This window comes from Rhea americana, unplaced genomic scaffold, assembly GCF_003343005.1.
Source record: "Rhea americana isolate MKP2758 unplaced genomic scaffold, rheAme1 scaffold_194, whole genome shotgun sequence".
Lineage (NCBI taxonomy): Eukaryota > Metazoa > Chordata > Aves > Rheiformes > Rheidae > Rhea > Rhea americana.
In genome coordinates this window covers 665,487-679,080 of record NW_028186083.1, presented here as the reverse complement: position 1 = coordinate 679,080, position 13,594 = coordinate 665,487, and the positions used below count along the sequence as shown (strand labels likewise).

The following is a 13,594-nucleotide window of genomic DNA, read 5'->3' as shown; positions in this document are numbered from 1 at the left end:
AAAACAACAGCAATGATCTCCCGATGTTGGGAGCAATTACGAGCCATCTAAGTGAGATGCTTATCAGCCACTGAAGCTTTTAGAGCTCTCTGTACGTACAGTTGTAAGTGACTTGCTCTGGTGTTACAGTCATTTTAATTAAAGTGTATGGAGTTTGCTGGGAGTAATTACCCGGTAGAGAAAGGGGGGGGGAACCCCTGAACAGGCTCCCGCCTCCTCCCATAGCGTGGCTTTGCATTTTGAGACCGTTCGTACAAATCTGCTTGGCCTTCCTCCCTGCTAGCCCCCGGATTTTGGGGAAGCTGGTGCACTTCGGCCGCTGGGGCTGCAGCACACGCACCAGCACACAGACCCGGTGCGGGGGCTGCGCAGCGATAAATAAGTCCGGGCTGCTCTGCTCTCCCTTCCTCCACGGCTGCAGGATTTAAACGAGCAAACAGCCCTCTTTGTCCGCAGCCGGTGCCTCTCCGCTCCTGGGAATGGATTCACCCGGCAGCCGCCTCCCAGAAGGCACCATTTCTTCGCGGGGGCGGTAGGTTGGTTTGTAAGTCAGAGGAGGCAGCACTTTTTATGGTTGGGCTAAGGTAAATACTCTCAGAAGTGGTGCTCCTGCAGTAGTGCCATTTATCTGCAGGGACCRGCGCTGACTGCTCAGCATATTGCCTTCCCTAACCACCCATCTGATTTCTCCTTCCTCTGGGACTCCCGCACCCGGGAGGCAGCTCTCCTGTGCCATGCGCGGAGGTCCAGAAAAACACCTCCACGAGGTGCAGCTACGAGTCCTGCGGTGTTAGGAATCACACTGCAGCCTTTGAACTGTGGAGTGTAAAACAACTTGAGAGCACATTTATTGGGACACTGCCTTGGGTCTCCGCTATTTAGTGTACTCAGGCTATCTGTTTGCTTCCAAAGAGACACTGCCAAGTCTAGCAGGGGCCACAGTTGATTTTTCTATGAAAAGAACTTCCTTGCTACACCTTCAAACATCAAAATTTGTTTTCAGAAACAGAGTARCACAGATAACTGGATATTTCTGTCCACTTTCTCTGATGCAGTAACACACAATGCACACAAACAAGATCTGAACTTAGATATGTATCAGCGCAGTGGGAGAAAACAGAGATTTTTAAAATACTACCATTAAAAAAGACAAAAAATCATAGATGCCATCAAAGACATTAGTAAGAATCTGACTTTCAGTCAGCAGTCTGATGYTTAACATTTGCTGCACTCTTTCCAGTTACTACTCTCTTCCAAAGGTRTATCGAAATTGTTGTTTTCTGTATAAACAGAATGTTTGTGTATGTAACTGCCATAAATTAAAAAAAAAGACAAATAATAAAATGCAACTGCAGCAATAGCCTCAGATTATCAGTCATTTGCAGGGCACTTTTTCTTCTGAAGAATCCCAAAAGGCTTTATAAATTCAAACTCTACCCACAAAGTGTGCTTCCTCTGCTACTAAAACATAGTCCATTCTGGATGTAGAAAGAGGCTCTGTATGATTATACCCCTAGWGTAAGAGCTGGTAAAGAACTCCTCCCCTGAGAGAGTACATATCAGATACTAAGTGCATTTTGCTGAATACTCTGTCTTTCAGTTTACTGGGTATATACCAGGCTTTGGAATCACCTGGAACAAAAAGCACAGCAGTAATAGGACACATGCAGTGACACGCTACCAACTGAGCACTGCAAATCRCCCATGTTTTAGGGAGAGGTGAAGAATATTTTATCCTGTTGAAATTGAAGAGCAGACAGGTATCATTACTCAAAACTGCCTCCGACACACGGTGATAGCCCAGCAGCCCAAAACATCTTTGACCAAATCCTTAGTTATGCCATCTGACACCAGCTAAGGGTTTGGCCCCAGAGGTTTTAGTGGTCTAAGCAATTGCTGAGAASGAAGTCAGGGTTAAGCAGCTGTGGGGAAAGGCTGAATCAATTTAATAGAAAAAAAATAAATGATCCAAAAGGACGCTCCATACGTTACACACACATTGGGTATGCTCTATGTCCACGGGCATTATCTCTCACACATACATACATGCAGCTTGTCTCATCTGGTTTTCTTCCCAACTTAGATGACAGTAAATAAAAATTATCATGAATTTGATAAAATGCCTCAGTGCCCCTTTTTAAGGTCTATAAACACATTCATTAGCTATCAGCTGAACGGACCATTGATCCGCCAGCACCCAAGTGCAGACATACCTAGTCGCTCCGCCAGATGCATGTAGATGGGGTCCACTCGCCTCATTGTCTTCACCAGATCTTTCCTGCGGAATTTGATTTCTACTGTCCCTTCTGGTTCCAGGATTCCTCCTCTGATCAGTGACGGGAAAAGAGAAAAGAAAGGCACTTTCAGGTCATCAGACAAGGGGAAACACAAAACGGAATGGTTCAATGTTATCTAGAAAGTGTGTAGAAAAAAGAAGAGAAGAGAAAAGGGGTGGAGGGAGGGAGACAAAACAAAGAGAAAGAGAGAACAAGAAAGAAAGTTTCTTAGCCATTATATATCCAATGCCATAAACGCACATGAGGCTTCACAGAAACAGGTCTATCCAGTAATATAGGCAATACAGGCTGGTGCAAACAATACTCTTTGGTAGGCTCTTTCAAGCTGTGACTCAAGAGCCTTTTCCAATGGTTGCAAGCTTTGTGAAACAAAACAATTAACCAACCATTTTCATTAGAGATCCTGCCAACTTCTCCGGTCAAAGACAGAGAAACACATGATCTGAAACTTACACTTGGCAAATAAAATCCCTTCAGTTTTTACCAGTGAAGGTGGGAGCAAGAGAAGAGGCGGAAGGTCAGTGCTGAGGGTTAACGGACAGCAAGCGCAAAGAGAATCATTACAAACCCGTAACAACACTTTGGGACATCATGACATGTTTTGCAAAACAAACTCTTTCCTCAGCTACTGGAGACCAGGTCCAGCAGAGCTCAACAGCAGCTTGCTGAACTACAGCCTGTCCTTCCTCACGTCTTACAGGGTGGGAAGATCAGCTTGAGATGTCAAAGGGGYAAGCTCATGCTTCAGGCAGCCCAGGGAGCCGAGGCAGAGGGGGAGTGTGCATCTGTGTCTGGGGGGGAGTAAAGCGCTGTTGTTCCTGCATGCATCTCACTAAACGCACGGGGAGGAAGTCGGACGAAGTCCTTCTCACATCGTGCCTGACTGTCTGAAGCAACTGGGCTCCATTTTTCAGAGCGGGAGAAGAACAGCAAAAAACTGCAGGGGGAAATGGTGGTGGTGGGGCCTCCTCCCACACGCCACGCAGCAGGAAAGCTGCAGCCCATGAATTTCTGGGCATACACTGAAATGACGCCACATCCTCTGCATCAGCACATGGGGCACACGGCAACAAATTATGTGGGTGAGGAAAATGTCTAAGGCTTAGAGCATACAGGAGAGGCTCGTCCATCTCTAATAAAATGTGACACTGAAGCTGCTGAAGATACTAGGGAGAAGAGGAAAGCTCAAAGATCTGTTTCAGCTGCCCCCATTTCTGCGAGGAGATCGCACAGACACATCTGCAGATCCATGTACTAAGGGGTCTCACTGACAAAATAAAGCTATTTTCATCATCAGATGCTAGTTCATTTGCCTGATTATTTTCATACCACATGGCTGGCTGGATCAAACACGTTAACAATAGGAATCTAACACTGCTGAGATTTGCTCTAGCACTTGAAGTGTTTTGTTGTTCATTTCTGTAACAAACTCATAGCTGCATCCTTCTCCTCCTGCCTTTTTCAAGCAAAATTCCCCTGATAAGACTATTGCACGCCGTCCTTCTCGTTCAAACTGCTTGYATCCACTACAGATAAGCCCAGGAAAGGCTGTTGTTTCCCTCCAAAYAATTCAGTATTTTTTTATTTTCRAGATTAAAAAAAATATATATTAAAAACCCTGACTCTAAGAGTTTGTCTGTAGATTTATTCACTGAACCACCAGTGACTAGAACTTCACTTATGCAAGCTGTATTTTAGAAAAAAGTGAAACTACCCAACTGCCTACCTGACAGGCCCGACAGATAACACAATTCCCAGGCATTTTAAAGTGCACATTTATTTATACATCTATTTAATTTGCAAAACTGTATCTAAAGGCACTCATCTCCAAGCACGAAGCAGTGAGTGCAAATACTAGAACCAAAGAAAATCCTGTGCATCAACACCTCACTGTGGTTTACAAAGGTCAGTTAACGCAGCTTCGCAGAGGCTGGTACAGAGAGGCCACAGTCAGGAAAATACCCCAAGCGTCCTAGCTGTGATCACTACACAACAAACTCCTCTGAGACACYAGGTACAACCGGGAAGTGGTCAACCGGTGGCTGACCAGAGTAACCAGTGGTTGCTCTTAACTGAAAACTTCCCGCTCAGCCAGGTAATTATGCCTCAAAGCAGGTGGTAATGAAGAAATGAGAAAGCTGCTGTACCTGCTCTCTCGGTCTGCGTACATCTCCATGTGACGAGGATTAATGGTAGGATCAATCACAGCCCAGGACCCTCCTCTCAGCTCCGCTTGTGGCGGGATATAAATAAGCACTGGCTGACGATACTCTCTCAGGCCGTCCACAATGTAGGCACCAAACTTCAGCACTTGGTCATACATGTCTGCAGAAAAAGGACACAACAGCTGAAGTCACATCACCTCAATGCCTCAGCCCTGCCACGCGTGGTCAGTCTGGGGGGAAAAAAAAATCATTCAGCTCTGCTCTTCCGAACACGTCCTCCTGCTACTATCCACAACCCCAGTTGGCATCTTCTGGATGTGGGCAGAGCTAGATGGACTGAGAAAGCAGATGTTCTCACTGCAGTTTGGCTCCTGGATTCAGRCCTTACTTCCACTTGGGAAACAGTTTCACAAGAGACTCCAGCCAAGGTCCTCACAGCATTTTACAGTCTAAAGTTAAGCATCAACATGAACTTAGTTAAGCACCTAACTCAACTGAAAACACACACATACACACACACACACACATATATATGCATGTATACACACACACACACACACATATATATATACACACACACACACGTGTGTGTGTGCATGTGTATTAGTACCATAGGTACTAATTTGCTCTCTAATTTGCAAGGTCATTATCGAAGTACCCAAGAAAAGAAGTTTCATATTCTTTAAGAAACCTCTAATGCTGGTGGAGAGAGAACAATCCATCTCCTGTAACTGCGAATAAACATAAATTCTGCTAGAGAYAGTGGGGACTAAGAACCAAACAAAACTCCAACCTTTTCATTTGTCCTGGGCAAAGAAAAAGACCTCAAAAGAGGTGACAAATTTATTACTAATTACACAATTATTTTATTATGTAGTGCTAGTAATAAACCACTTGAAGTACTTTCAGCTAATTCTAGTGTTAAGAAAATAATTGCTTGATTCAAATTATTTTAACTGAATTAATTCTTTACTAGACATTTTTTACTAGTGCTACATAATAAAATAATTGCATAATTAGCAATACATTTTTCACTCCTGCCAAGGGTATATATTTTACTCAGGTTAGGCGTAGAATAAAAAAAGCGCTACTTGTTTGAACAAGGGAGAGAGAAGAAAAGCAGAGAAACTGAGAGAAACTTAATGCTTTCTGTTCCCAGCTTCTTTCTGGGCTTACCGAGTCTGGCATCAGCAAGGTCATGGAACTATTTCTGCGACTGGAATACTTTCAAGATCAGACTTTTAAGCTCTCCAAAAGCATGAACTTCACCACTATGCGCTTYTGTACACAATTATTCTTTCGGGGATCATGCAATACAGCATTTGCTTTTCCTGGAATCTCCCAGCAGGCTTAGTTTAATATTTTATATATGGATTTATACCGACTTCTGCCTTCTCTTGCATGCGCAGAACCTCCTCGGAGGTCACTGGACTTGCTCCTGCAGTCTTTGGCAACAGATTTCAATTGCACCTTCCTAGTTCCAGACAGGCCTGCAAACTATTCTGCTGTAGAGGACTTACCCCTTCCTTAAGGTAAAAACTTCCATTGAGAGAGACTTTCGGCTGAGCAAGGAAAAGGGACTCAAACGGACTGCCAGCACCAGAGTTGCATGGTCTCACGCAGAGGTCCAGGTCCAGCCACGGGGGCTGCTGAGCTCCCAGGTTAAGCCCAGGTCAACCAGGCTTGCTCACAACACCCCGAACAGCCCTCTGAAACTCTGTCCCTGGTGTTAACGAGTCTGCTCTTTTGCAGCATTTTTTCCTCCTATCACCTCAACTTTTAGATCTGCCTGCACATATCACTTTAGCATATATTTAGCACATTTACTTACACTAATAAAGTATTTATATTTTAAAGAGGTAAAACAGAAGGGCAGAATTGTGGAAGATCATAAAAATACTGCAAAGATAACCCAAGGGATCTGCCTCTCAGTCCCGACGCCTAATAACTAGAATGCACAACGTCCCTGATTTCCATTAACATTGTAGTCAAGTGTGAAACATGAAATATTTGCAGCACTGTGATAATTACCTCTTTTTTGTAGTTTTGTTGTATTCTCCACTCTCGAAATGGAAAATAGTGCATCAAATTCAACTGTCGCAGGTGGTAAATGATGCCAGGTTTTAACGGTGCCCACTGCTCTGGGCTCGAGGTGTTTGTGTGGCCCTAGTACCTCRGCAGGGTGCAGACTCTGGAAACTCTTACTACTGTAACTAACACACCTACTGTGCCACCACCACTCAGGTGGCAGTGAACAGCACACGATACRTAGAGTACGTTCTTTGCACAACTATTTTTTCTCCAAAGGCACTTATGCTGAGATTGGAAAAAATTAAATTAAGACTGAAATTTGGTCCAGAAATATCATATTTAATTTTAAGTTCAGCAGAATAAGCTACCTGCTACACAGAAATGCTATAAATGTCCTCCAGGAAGAACAGCATTGTTTGTTATTTGGAAAGACAGAGTTTGTACCACACTTTCCCACTGCCTGCCCGGCTGCAGCGTGCACCAGCATCTACTAGACACAGACATGAAATCTGCTGGAAGCTGTTATCATTACACTGTGTGTGTAAATATTGGCAGTCGGACGCATCAAGCATGCTAGAAAGGCTGCAGACAGCTTTCTGCATTTCCGTAGTGGCAGGCAGCATGCCCTGAATGTCCAAAGCTGGAACCGATCTCATCAGCTTGGCTGGATTATCAGATAGGACCTCAAGGTAAACACCAGGCTCCGGCTGGCTGCAGACCCATAACGTACCTCATAAACCGCTACATGCCAGCAGTACCGTCATTCAGCAGCCAGGTAATCAGAGATTTAAAATAGCCTTTTCATTCTGGTTTAAATTTTTTTTATTGTTATTTACAACCTGTCCCAGGAAAAAATAATAAGTAAAACATGAAAAACCAACTGCGAGTGACCCTGTAGCACAAGCAGCGCCGCAGTTTAATGTTGCGGGGATTTGCATGCTATCAAACCATTCATGCCGAGTCCAAGACCCTGGTGCTAATTTCCAGTAAATTTCATGCTTGATGTCTCCCCGTCGTGGGTCACTGCCGGTTCGCCTAAATAAACCACTTCCAAATGGCTCCTCCATCTAAATATTCAAGCCAGTTTTTATAATTTAATTTTGCATTATGCTGAATAGCCTTCCGGCCAGATAGAGCTCATTGGGTAAACCACCAATACCATTGTGATATGCCTTTATTTATGTTATTTATTTATTTATTTTACTGCTTGAATTAGACCTCCTAGGCCGACTAGTAAAGACGTTTTTTTTTTCCTCTCTTCCCCTCCTCCACTGATGTCAATTTTCAGCATAGCAAGAGCTGTCTCTAATCTTTTCCTACTCATTACACACAATTTTGGAGTCATTTTACCCACAGTGCAGTCGGCTCCTGGCAGTGTGTTTGTGTGCACTGAGGGGTGGCATAATTGTTTATTTTCCCTCCCTGCATAATCCCCAACCAGCATTGATACCAAAACTGAAAAAACTCCCCAAGGAATGCAGAGACTGTCGAGAGAGACCAACACTTGCTGTGCAGGCCCTTCAGCACAAAACAGGATGTAGAAAATGCACAGACCAACGTGCAAACTGCAATGGCTCTGCTCTTCCTCTCTGTGACTGGGCCCTCCTCTTCCTCCTCCTCTTCCTCCACCTCCCAGCTGGGGTGCCCTATGTGGGATACTCAATACAAATACTAGTATTTTCACTGTATCTTTCCTACCCTGGACTCCTGGTCCCAAAGCCAAAGCTAAAATCTTTTTCTGAAGACAAAAAAGGGCACTGGCAAAGTGGACAGTTTTCACAAGATAATAAGGCAAAGTAATTTTGTAACTTTACCGAGCATTCGTTAAGTAATTACTTCCCCACACTAAGCTGTGCAGTATGGAAACCAAGTGACAAAGGGAGCCCAAGAACAGAGCATAGACCAGAAATCATCCTGAAAGGTAACAGGTATTTTCTAGAGGAAAGAATCCTCATTGTGCTGTCTTCCTCGAGCCTTCGGCAAACTAAACAGCATTTTTTGCATCCTGCTAACGAGACAACAGAACAATAATGCCTGTCATAATGCCAGGCTTTCCAGAGCAGGAACTTTTGTTGCGTTAGTGGATCTATAATTTCAGTGCTGGTTAAGTGCCATGTGCAGGTAAAAGACTGTAATCTTTCACTTAAATTTTATAGTATCTATCTCACATTCTTGGCACTTCATGAAATTCAAAGTAGCAATATGTGGTGCAAAAATCTAACTGCTGATATATTAACTGAGTAGTTTTATAACTGTTCATTTCATATGAACAACCACTACCACCAAAAGAGTCAACTGGGAGACAGTCTTTGATATGACAATATTAGTGTGAAAAATTATCAGTGAAACAACGTTTCCACTTGACAGAATATGGCCATACATTCTGGATATGCAATACTGTTGGTTTATCCAGCCCTACTTTTAAGATGAGGCAGAAAAGCTTTCCAAGCAGAAGGGGTTTCCTGAGATTAGTGTTTAATTAGTCCAGGTTGGCAGCTGTAAATTTTGTTAGCAACTAAACTATTGTTAAAATCCAATTACTTGTTTTCATTGCAGTTGATCTGGTTAGTTCCTGTAACCCGTATATGAGGGTACATGTGAAAAAAGCCAGTTGTGTTGCTTTTTCTGAAAACAACCTCATATCAAATTTGCACTCTGCATATTCTGTTATTCCTGCCATGTGCCTGTTAAAGACAAGATACAAATGGGGAGGAGAGGAACGAAACCCTTTGTCACTGCAACTGCTGCAGCACACAGCATCCCTTTCCTCTGGAGGGCAATCACAACTGGACTTCTGGCACGATGGTGCAGAGCACTGCTGTGATTTCATAGGGCTGACATGTCCAAACACTCCAGTAGGCCTAGAAAAGTATCCCCATATTAGCATTTCTAAACTTGCCATGAAAGAGGAAAGCTGGATGCCAGCTGCAGCAAAGATGGGTGAAGCAGATCCACTACACAAATTTGCAGGCACAAGTCGACCCCACAGTTAAGCCACTCTAATAGCCAGCTGCTGACGAAGGAATAACCCACTTCAGTCCCTGTCGTGTGCTCCCACTGCTTTCCTTGAGCGCCAGGCTGTTCCCAGAGATGCCTCCGGGCACTAAACCAGCAGAGCTAGTGCTCTTGGCTGTGCCACTGCAGGTAACAGCAGCAGTGCCCTGACTAGAAGCACAGCTACTCTCCATGATAGCATTAAAGGGTATCCAAGTTGATAGTTACCTTTCATTCCACCAGAGAAACCTCTCCAATTCGCAAAGACCATTAGAGGCAGTCCTTCTCTGTTAAAATCATTGATAGCCTGGGCAGTCTTAAAGGCAGAGTCAGGGAACCACACCTGGCCAGCCTGTTGGATTATCTGTTGGGAATGAAAAAGATTGTTAAGACTTGAAACATTTGTTAACATAAAAGTCTGCACAAAAACACAGAAATCAATGCAGCAAGAGCTGCAATATGGAGCCTACAAAGAGGAGCGCAGCTCATGAAATGCTTAGAATCTGCCTGCCCGTGGAAAACTTTGGACAATGCTTCTATTACCAACATCTACAGGACTTTTGCTACTGATTTAGCTAAGAAAAGGAATAGAGATGGTGTGAGAAGCCTGATACAATGACTGCTGTAAGAAGGTGAAGGAGAAGAAGAGAGAGAAAAGGATATGTAGAGAAGAACAAGAAGGAGAGATGATGTAGGGCTGGAGTGGTGAAAGCAAGCAGGGGAAAAGTAAAATATCAAAGGAGAAGAGTATGAGATAATACAGCCAACGGTGAGAGAAGAGGGAAATGATTTTTGCTTGCCAGATCTCCTGGTCGCCAGTCCCTGCATTAGCCTTAGCATCCCACTGCAGTCGCAACAGGACTACTCAGGAAGTATCTCCTGTACAAATGGCCAACACAACCGTCTATTCACTTGTCCCAACAACTGCCATGCATTAGCACCCAACCAAGGAACGGCTGTACTTTTTGTCCTACATGTGGGATGAAAAATTCTGATCAAAACAAATAGACTTTTCAAAGAGATATTTGTGGAGGACAAACAACGGAATACTTTCAACCTACCTTGGCCTCAGAGTCCAGGTTTGCAGGATCAGCAGGGATAGTTAGTTCCACAGTTCTTGTTTCTACGGCAACTACTCCTACAGGTATTCCTCCCAGCCTGATAATATAGGAGGGAAAACAAAATCCACATTTTTTACTGTCAAAAAACTAGAAATTTTTTCCAATCCTGCATATACTCAAAAGAGACAAATAACACAAGCAAAAGGAGGAAGAAACATTCTAGCCTTTCTGAAGAGTTTAGGCATGTGGATGGATAATTTCAGAGTCCAATTTATAGTTCTCAGAGCAAAATCTAGTTCTAAAAACTAACACATGCCTCACTAAAACTCAAATAGAATAAAATAAAGCCCAAGTTTAGCTCAACAATATGGCTACATCTCCATCACTGCGCCTGCCACCAGATTTTCGTGCTGACAATCCTAACCATGAAAGATAAACCCAAGGACCAGGACTTCCTAGGTCCTATTTTCACAAGCACTGTCAGCTGGTCAAACATGTCCAGGCTCCATGTTTAAGCAATGCTGTATATCTCAGCCACCCTAAATCTCTCTGGCTTACAAAAATTCCCCCTCTCAAGTGGTAAGGGTGAACGATGGACAAAAGCTTTGGGTTTATCTGTGCATTCCCTCCCTATACCTGCTGCAGCAAGCCTGCGAGGGTGGCAGGGTGCAGGGCCGTGCGGATGGTCTGGGAGCCAGGTCCCAGCCACATTCAGCCTCACTTTCCACGGCGTCTAAACACCTCCCTTCCACAGAAGGCATCTTGCTGTGGTGACAACAGCTTCTTCTGAGTAAGGGAGTTCCAGCAGAGCCATCCTCTCTCCTCAGCCACCTCCAGCTGGATGACACACACTGCAGGCAGGGGAAGTGACAGGGCCTATGTGCACTAGGGGGCTGAAAATATTCCCATTCACTATGATTAAGAGTCTGCCTAGAAACCCGTAATTGCAGAAGCCGTCTTAAATCAGTAACTTATAACTTCTATATTAGGGCCCATGTGACCTAATAAAGAACATCTTTATCCAAGTATTACAGTTATTTATTGAACTTGAAAACAGCTCAAAACAACTTCTGTTTTCCATTATACTTCATATAAATTTTATCAGGCTAGCACATGAAGATGCTACATCTTGTTTTATAGTGTGTCCCTGGACAAGTTGCCATAGAATAATAAAAGACAATTTACAGCCAACAGCACACATATTCCAAACATACATACAAAAGATGAGTTTTGGCAGCACTTACAGTAACAATCCCAGAAGAATACATTCATACTTGTTTTTTCAAAATGTCACTGCTTTTGAAAGAAGTCAGTTTCATTTGTATTATATATACGTGTATGTGAGAGTCCAGAGCAACTCGGAATTTGTCAGAAGAAAGGAACRCTAAGCCAAGCTGAGCACAGGCCTGAACAAAGATGTTCCAGCTTTGCTAAATCATGGTTGTTTTGGGGGGGGGGGGGCTGCTATACTGCCTAACCTAAAACACTTAAATGATTATAGTACTTCGCAAGACAAAACTTTAGAGAAGCATTGCAGACATCATACAAAAATAATGAAGTCTATCAAGAGGTCACAGGACATCCCAAGGTCAAATGCAACAACTAGCAGCTGAGGCGGTAGGTATCTTAGGCTCAACAGTGTAAAAAGGTCAGAAAATAATCAGAGTGGAAAGGCTCTTCTGGAGCACCAGCGCTCAGAATCCTGGGACCAGCACTGGTCAGAGAGRACCAGCTCCCCTACAAGACGAAGCTGAGATGCCCCTGCACATGCTTGCTCCCCTGTGACCACCCCTTCGGCGCAGGAGTATTTTGTCCCTAGCCAGGTCTGTATGGTCTGCATGCTATTACATTGTTCTATATTAAGGACAGACTGATTAGTTTGTGCTTTCTGCCCCAATACATAATTTGAAGAAAAAGATGTTTCTCCTTATCACATTGCACTCCAGGAGACTTCAAAGGATGCTCCAAACCCATTAGAGACCCTAGAAAGTCATAAGAGAAGAGCAACAGAGGAACATTTCACTGAACACAGCCTCGTATCTGGAAGCCTCATTCAGAAATTATGCAGCACTTCATTACCCTATTAGCAGAGTTCCTGCTGGCCTTTTAGAGATGTCCAGAATGGATACAATTCCTTGAGATGCTGCAGATAAGCTCTAGTGAATGCCATATGCTTTGCTATTTCACAGTATGACCTCTGTCTCTTTGTCATTTAGGAGGACTGTGTAGAGCTATTGCTTTTAAGGGCCTAAATGAGAAACAGGAGCTTTCAGTGCCAAACATTCTGGGGCCACTTTTGGAATAGCACTGACTTATGGCTACACCGGCCAAGCTCAGCTGGCTATGACCATAGTGCCATGAGCTTCAGAAACAGCGGTACCTCGTCCTGTCTGACACTGAATGCCCTGGAAACCAAGGACAGCATCACCTGGCATATTCTGGTACTGTGGTCAGTCCTTGAGTCAACAATTTGTTTTGATTAGAGGCTGATTGAGCCAGGCTCTAGGGATGGCCACAGGACTTTAGAAACATTGTAAGCATCACCAGATAATATGGCTCTGAATTGGTGGCACTATGATCTTGAGAGCATGGGATGTGAAGTATCTGCAGACAGGACATCTTTTTTTTACATAGACTTGTTCCAGGAAGCAGGGCATCCTGAACATCTGTCATTCATGGGAACAACCTTATCACATTAGGTACAACACCTGGATCCTGTGGAATGCTGTTCTGGCGCTTGAGCCTTTCTTCTCTCCTCTCACTTGTTATCAGAAAAAGAAAAGTCTGCCAATTAGCCAAAAATGCTAATATCTATTAGGAGCTGGGAATCTGCTACAGGCAAGAGCATGAAGCTCTGTCTTGAGAGAAGAGGTGGTCTGAAGGAGGAGTGACAAAGGATAAGCATGCAGCACTGGGCAGCTTGAGCACATGGGAGATAAATGCACTCTTTCAGAATGGCTTTATTATGAGAGGAAGCAGATAATCAGATCGATCAGGAAATTCAAAATGCCTTTTTTAATGGCAAAAAAAAAAAAAAAAAAAAAAA

General features: G+C 43.7%; 1 protein-coding gene across 7 annotated transcripts in view; it reads right to left on the bottom strand.

Moving 5' to 3' along the window:
* ACACA (acetyl-CoA carboxylase alpha) overlaps positions 1–13,594 on the bottom strand; it is a 152,326-nt gene that overhangs the window by 16,803 nt on the left and 121,929 nt on the right. For all 7 annotated transcript variants that reach the window (XM_085302905.1, XM_085302912.1, XM_085302907.1 and 4 more), the window contains 4 exons: positions 10,549–10,645; positions 9,716–9,851; positions 4,445–4,622; positions 2,214–2,326 (listed from right to left, as the gene is read on the bottom strand). In XM_085302905.1, the coding sequence (XP_085159031.1) occupies positions 2,214–2,326; positions 4,445–4,622; positions 9,716–9,851; positions 10,549–10,645 (524 nt within the window). The remainder of the gene's footprint in view (positions 1–2,213; positions 2,327–4,444; positions 4,623–9,715; positions 9,852–10,548; positions 10,646–13,594) is intronic.